Below are 6661 nucleotides of genomic sequence, written 5' to 3' on the forward strand. Positions count from 1 at the left end.
TGGGCCGGGGGCTGGGCTGGGACTCCTGGGCTTCCTGGAAGGTTCCGTGAGGGGTGAACATTGACGCAGGACCAGCTCTGGGCTGCACGTGCTGGGCCCCAGGCCCTCACTCTCAGAAGCCCCGGGGGAGCAGAGTGGCCTGAGCTGTGACAGGCACAGGGTGGCGGGGACCCTAGAGTTCCAACCCCCCCAGGACGAGGTGACGAGGGAACAAGGATGCTCGTAATAATCCTGCTGGGACAGCAGGGGTCAGCCCGGGCCTTCCGAACTGGGCTGCGTGGCCAAATGAAGGGTAGACAGGTTTCGGGGCTCAGTGGGGGACAGGAGAGGAAGGGGTGCCTTTCATGTTGGACCAGGCAGGTGTTACCACTTAGGTCCCCCGAGATGCGCTCAGGGCCACTCCCGTGGGCGCACAGGTCAAAGCAATAACAATAACGGCAGAGATCATCATGATAACAAGTACTGTTACTCCAGATGCCACCCCCTGGCAGCCACTGTGTGCGGGCAGTGTGGTAACTGCTGCTGGGTGTTTAGGGGATGTCCGGCCACCCCAGGGCACCCTCACCCCCACTCTGCAGGGAGGGGGCGGGGTTGGAGGCTGTCAGGAGCCTCTGCCTCCAAAGCCGTCTTCACCTCTCACATCCGCCGAGAAAGCGCCTGGGCCTGGTGGGCCCGCTTCTGGGAAGCCCGCTGTACCCCATATCCCAGGTGCCTTTCCCAGGGGAGCAGGTGGGTTCCTGCCAAGCCTGGCCCAGGGGACGAGCCTCCGGCCTGCTGCTCCGAGCGCTCTGGGTCCTCCAGGCCGCGTGTCACGGAGCCTGTGTCTGGATGCTTTGCACACCGGGCGTCTCCTCGGTCTCCCGAGGGTGCTCAGGTCTTCCTTCTTTGGAAGAGGGGGTGTCGCCCGGACTGGGTGGGACCATCACGAGGCCGAGCTTGTGCTCTGGGCCCCATGCTGCTCAGCACTGTGGCCTGGAACAAGTTGCTTCGCCTCTTGGGGCTCACTGTCCCCATCTGTAAAATGGAACTGTTAACGCTGGCCTGGTTTTGAAGGTCACGGAATGCAGTCTGTAGGAGCTCTTTACAGAGCAAGCCCCCCCCCCCCCCGACAAATAGCCTCCTTATGAAACAGGGAGGCAGGGAGGGGCTTGGGGAAGGACCAGTGTCCAGCCTGGTGGCTCCTGGGGGGACACGGGGGACATGGGGCCAGGCCTCTAGGCTGCCTCTAGTGCTCACACGCTAAGCCCCCCGCTGGGTGGGAGTCCTCATCTATCCAGCTCCGAGGCGGGGGTCCACGGGGAGCCATGTCTGGGGCCCCTGGGCCCGAGCTCCCGGAAGTGCTCGCTAAACATTTCCGAGGAGGGGCCTCTTGGCGGCCGACTCCAGCCCTCCAGCGCGGCTCGGGTGCCGGCCACCTGTGGTCAGGTTAGTGTGCAGTGTGCGCAGCCCTGTGTTTATCTGCTCTCTCCTCGTTCATTCATTTATTCGTGTCACACGCATTTGCTGAGCGCCGACTTTGTCCCGAGCGCTGCTGAAGGCACTTGAGACCCAGTGAACGCGGAGCAAAGCCCTGCGCTGGCCGGCTGTGCGTGCTGGCCGGGCAGGGAGGGTGTGGGGAGGGGGTGCACGTGTCCAGCTGGTCTGCTGAGCACAGCGGCCAGGCTCTGGGTCAGGCAGCTTCGAAAGGCAGCAGCGGCTTGGGGTCTTGTTACAAATATATTTTCACTGACTTCAGAGAGGAAGGGAGAGGGAGAGAGAGATGGAAACATCAATGATGAGAAAGAATCATGGATCGGCTGCCTCCTGCTCACCCCACACTGGGGATCGAGCCCACAACTCAGGCATGTGCCCTGCCTGGGGATCGAAACTGACCTCTGGGTTCATAGGTTGACACTCAACCACTGAGCCACGCTGGCTGGGCACGGCTTGGGGGTCTTTATAGCTGCAGGGTTTTTTTGTGTTATTTTTTTTTTTAATCTATGGCTGGCAGATGTGGGGCACAGTTTCAGGGGGTATGCAAAGCAGGCAGGCTCTAAATGGCCCCCAAAATCTGCTGCCCTGGGCGACGTTAAAACAAGCGGCCGTGTGAATGTTTGAATCTGGCGCTGGCTGGCCTTCGAGCCGACAGGTCTCAGCCCACTATGGAGCTCACAGTGAGCACTGGGGGCCCATATGCAGGAGCCTTCGGGGCTCATTTCCATGGCAGCTTGTTTATACAGCGTTTGGGTCCCTCCCCCAGAGCTCCGGGTTCAGTAGGTCTGGGGTGGCCTGGAGCCTGCACTTGCAGCGAGTTGCCAGGGGGAGCTCATGCTGCTGCCTTCACGGCTGTGTGCTCGTTGGAGAGCACTTAGCCCGTTTTCCAGTGGAAAAAAAGGAGGGTCCACCGAGCTCATGATGGGCAAATTTCTTGTAACCACCAGCACGTAGTAGGTTCTTTTAAAAAATATATGATTTTACTGATTTCAGAGAGAGGAAGAGAGAGGGAGGGAGGGATAGAAACATCAATGATGAGAATCATTGATTGGCTGCCTCCCACACGCCCCCTACTGGGAATCGAGCCAGCAACCCCAGCATGTACCCTGACTGAGAATTGAACCTTGACCTCCTGGCTCATGGGTCGATGCTCAGCCACGGAGTCACACTGAGCCACACCGGCCGGACACATAGTAGGCTCTTAATTGCCATGTAAATGTGGGCCCAGGAGACTCCTGCAGACACCGCCTCTGCTTCACTTTCTGTGAACAAAGGAGTCAGTGACATTTCTGTCGGGGGGCCTCCCTCTGGCTTGGCTCTGGTGCTCATGTTGCTGGCCGGCGTGTGCGCACGTGCGTGCGCAAGGGTGTGTGAGCACGTGCACACACACGCACACGCAGCCTGGCAGGGAGGACACGGCGCTGTCTTCAGAGGCTGTCACCTTGCCAACTTAGAACGTTGGGCGTATTATTTGTCTCCCGAAGGGAAGGGGAAACCGGCCCCGAAGCGAATGATTTATGAGCAGTTGCTTTCGCACCTTTTTTCTCTCCGAGTGCCAGGCCATCGGAGGCTCCCGCTGCGTCCAGGGCTTCAGCCTGCTTGTTTGTATAAACAGAATAATTAAGATTTATTAAATTCACAGCTGCCCACACACTCGCCAGCTCAGCCACGAGATGTTTGGCTGCAGCGTCCAGACACATGAAATGTAATTGCTTTTCAAGTTACAGCGGGGCCGTGAGTCAGCTGAGTTCCGCCCTGGCCAGGGCTGAGGGACCAGGTTCTTCGGTGCTTCGCTTGCCTGGGTGAACGGTCGGCCTGTGCGCCAGCCTGCGGGCAGGGAGAGCGTTTGCGACTGTGGCTCTGGGATGTAGGTTCAGATGCGGAGCGGCCCGAGGGTGGCTTATTTGACCACATTTTATAGTTTTAAGGCTCCTATTTTTTCGCATTCTCACATCTCCCAAATTGGGGTGTCTGATTTCAATCAGGTTCTTCCCGTGAGGATGTGAATTGGCTTCTCTCCACCCAGGACACTGGCCACCCGAGATTTCTTTACGTTAAATTCGCTTGCCTGGGTGAACGGTCGGCCTGTGCGCCAGCCTGCGGGCAGGGAGAGCGTTTGCGACTGTGGCTCTGGGATGTAGGTTCAGATGCGGAGCGGCCCGAGGGTGGCTTATTTGACCACATTTTATAGTTTTAAGGCTCCTATTTTTTCGCATTCTCACATCTCCCAAATTGGGGTGTCTGATTTCAATCAGGTTCTTCCCGTGAGGATGTGAATTGGCTTCTCTCCACCCAGGACACTGGCCACCCGAGATTTCTTTACGTTAAATCTCTGCTGCGGCTTGTGTTTCATTTGTTTCTGTGTGGACCACGCTGAGTGTGTAAACATAGACGGCCAACCTCCGGTAGCTCCAGCCTGTGGTTCAAGTTCACAGGAAAGAGTTTTGTTTCCTGCCCGTTACCACAGCCCTCATCATCACCACCTCCATCATCATCATCCTCACCATTATCCTCACCATCATCATCCTCATCACCATCATCACCATTGCCATCATCCTCCTCACCATTATCATCATCACCACCACCATCATCACCATTGCCATCCTCCTCCTCACCATTATCATCATTACCAGCACCATCATCACCACCAGCACCACTATCATCACCATCATCATCCTCCCCACTATCAGCATCACCACCATCATCATCCTCACCATTATCATCATTACCACCACCATCATCACCACCATCATCTCCACCACCATCATCATCACCATCATTGTCACTACCGTCCTCACCACCATCATCGTCACTACCATCCTCACCACCATCACCATCATGACCACCATCATCATCATCATTACTACCATCCTCATAATTCTCACCACCATCATCATCACTACCACCACCATCACCATCATCATCATCATCATCATCATCATCCTCACTTGATTGTAGCTTCTGGTGTCCTGGAGAGCAAACTTTTGGTTCTACAAGGAGCCAACAGATATATTCTACAATAATAGGACTGCTACTAAGAGCTTATTTACCTTTTAATTGGTGTGCAAATACACGTTGAGTCCTCACCACAACCCGGCAAATGGGGGGCGGGCATCATTGTTTTATCCCAATTTTTCAGAGAAGGAAACAGATGCTCAGAGAAGTTGCTAACTCGCCGAAGGTCACCTAGCCCGTGTGTGACGGCATCTGCCTCGGAACCTAGTCAGCCAGGTTTCCGCGAGCTGGGCCCGGCCCTGCATGTGCTGCCTCGTGACCGTGGGGCCTCCACTTCCCTGAGCGGCCGGCTCTTGGCCCTGCACTCCCGTGGAGGCACAACCGGCCAGCCCCTCTAGGATTTGGAAAGTGTCCTTCTGTAGGATGGATGGTGTTGATGATGAAGATGGTGGTGAAGGAGGAGGATAAAGTGAAGGTGACAAACATGATGATGAACATGGCAGTGGTGATGATGATGATGATATGAAGCTAATGGTGATGGTGGTGGTGACTGGTTTAGATGACGATATTAGTGATGCATCGTAATAATAATGACAGTAGTTTTAAGTACCCACTGTGTTGCAGGCCCTGTCTCATTTATTTCTCACAACAGCTCTGCTGGGTAGGTATCATTATTACCCCTTTTTATAGTTGAGAGACTTGAAGTTTAGAGAAGTTGAGAAGGGGAATGTTACTGCTCAGCCCTTCTCAAGAGTCACGCCTAGGACTCACACCCAGGCAAAGATTCATTCACATAGTAACTGGCAGAGCCTGTAACTCTATGTACTTGTTCTTCCTGTCATGCCTCGAATGGTTTGAGAAAACTAGAGATCTTTGTTTCTGGCAACACTGACATCAGGCCCACTTCACAGATGGGAAGACTGAGACCCGTGCGGTCAGATAGTTGGCCCAGGCCCACTGCTTCCCCTGGCGTCCTCCCTGCCCCTCCACCTCCTCTTGGAGCCCCCGCCCATTCACACCTGCTCTGTCCGCAGGCCCAGCAGTGGCGAGGACCCGGCAGCTTCCTCCGGAGGGTGTGTTGCGTGGCGCTGCCCCTGCAGCTGCTCCTGCTGCTGCTGCTGCTCCTGCTGCTCCTGCTGCCCGTGGGCGAGGAGGCCCGCAGCTGCACGCTGGCCAACAACTTCGCCCGCTCCTTCAGGCTCATGCTCCGCTACAGCGGCCCCCCGCCCACCTAGCCGCGGGGCACACAGGTGACTTTCTCCTCTGGCCTCCGTCAGCCCCGCTCCTCCTCAGGACACGGGGACACGGGACATGGGCAGGTGGACGGCAGAGCTGCCCGGGACAAAGACTGTGCGGATGCTCCCAGCACAAAACGACTTTTTCTACGGTGTTGTCTCGTCTATTTATACTGCACGCGCGCTGGGTGTGACCAGGACCAATGTACAGGACTCTGTGTGCTCTGCATGTACAGGCCCGGTGCGGACGGTTTCGGGGGTGGATCTGTTTGGAGGTGGGGAAGGGGCGGCCCTGGACTGGGGGTCTGCAGTCAGCCCTGGAAACGCAGCACGTCGCTCGGGGTGACCTCCTTCCCAGAAGCCCACCCCCAATCCAGGGCTACCGAGGCCTCTGCGTGGCGTACGGACGAGGCCCGCTCAGCGCCCGGTGGCTTCTGTGTTAGGCACCATGACGACAGACATGCTTGTCTCATTTTAAACTGGACAGCGGATTCGGATTAGAAGCAGAAATGGGGGTGCTCACTGGCAGGCCCAGGGAGGGCGGTGCAGAGTGACCTTCAGGGAGGGCGGGGCCAGGAAGAGCAGCCCAGAAAGGACCAAGGGGCAGGCTGGATGGGGCGCCGTGGGCCTCGATGGCACGGACCAGGGCGAGTGTCGCAGTTCGATGGTGCCTGCGTGTCCTGTTCAGGGAGAGAGACGTCAGGGCTAAGATCTCCGTGGAGCGAGGGGTGCGCCCTGTGAGCAGCCACCTCCCGTGAGGGAAGATGCTCCTGCCCCCCCTCGTCACTCTTGGGCTGAGCTGGTCCTGTCTCCCACTGAGTGGAGGGGAGCCCGTCACACTAGGGAGTGAGGGCCCGAGACAGAGGTGAGGGGTCGGCCTTGCGGCTCAGCCGTTGGAAAGGCTCTCCCTCCTCCTCCCAGGAGGGGCTCTGGACAGAGGCAGGTCCTCGGGACCGAGAGTGCCCCCCACGTGCCCCGCAGGGAGCCAGCTCCGGGCG

General features: G+C 57.4%; 1 protein-coding gene across 1 annotated transcript in view; it reads left to right on the forward strand.

Annotated features, from left to right (window-relative positions):
* Nucleotides 1-6655, forward strand: part of SYNE3 (spectrin repeat containing, nuclear envelope family member 3) — a 43727-nt gene extending 37072 nt beyond the window's left edge. The window contains exon 20 of the mRNA XM_014543653.1: nucleotides 5463-6655. Coding sequence (XP_014399139.1) covers nucleotides 5463-5663 — 201 coding nt within the window. The 3' untranslated portion in view covers nucleotides 5664-6655. The remainder of the gene's footprint in view (nucleotides 1-5462) is intronic.
* Nucleotides 6656-6661: the final 6 nt, after the last annotated feature.

This window comes from Myotis brandtii, unplaced genomic scaffold, assembly GCF_000412655.1.
Source record: "Myotis brandtii unplaced genomic scaffold, ASM41265v1 scaffold331, whole genome shotgun sequence".
NCBI classification, from domain to species: Eukaryota; Metazoa; Chordata; class Mammalia; order Chiroptera; family Vespertilionidae; genus Myotis; species Myotis brandtii.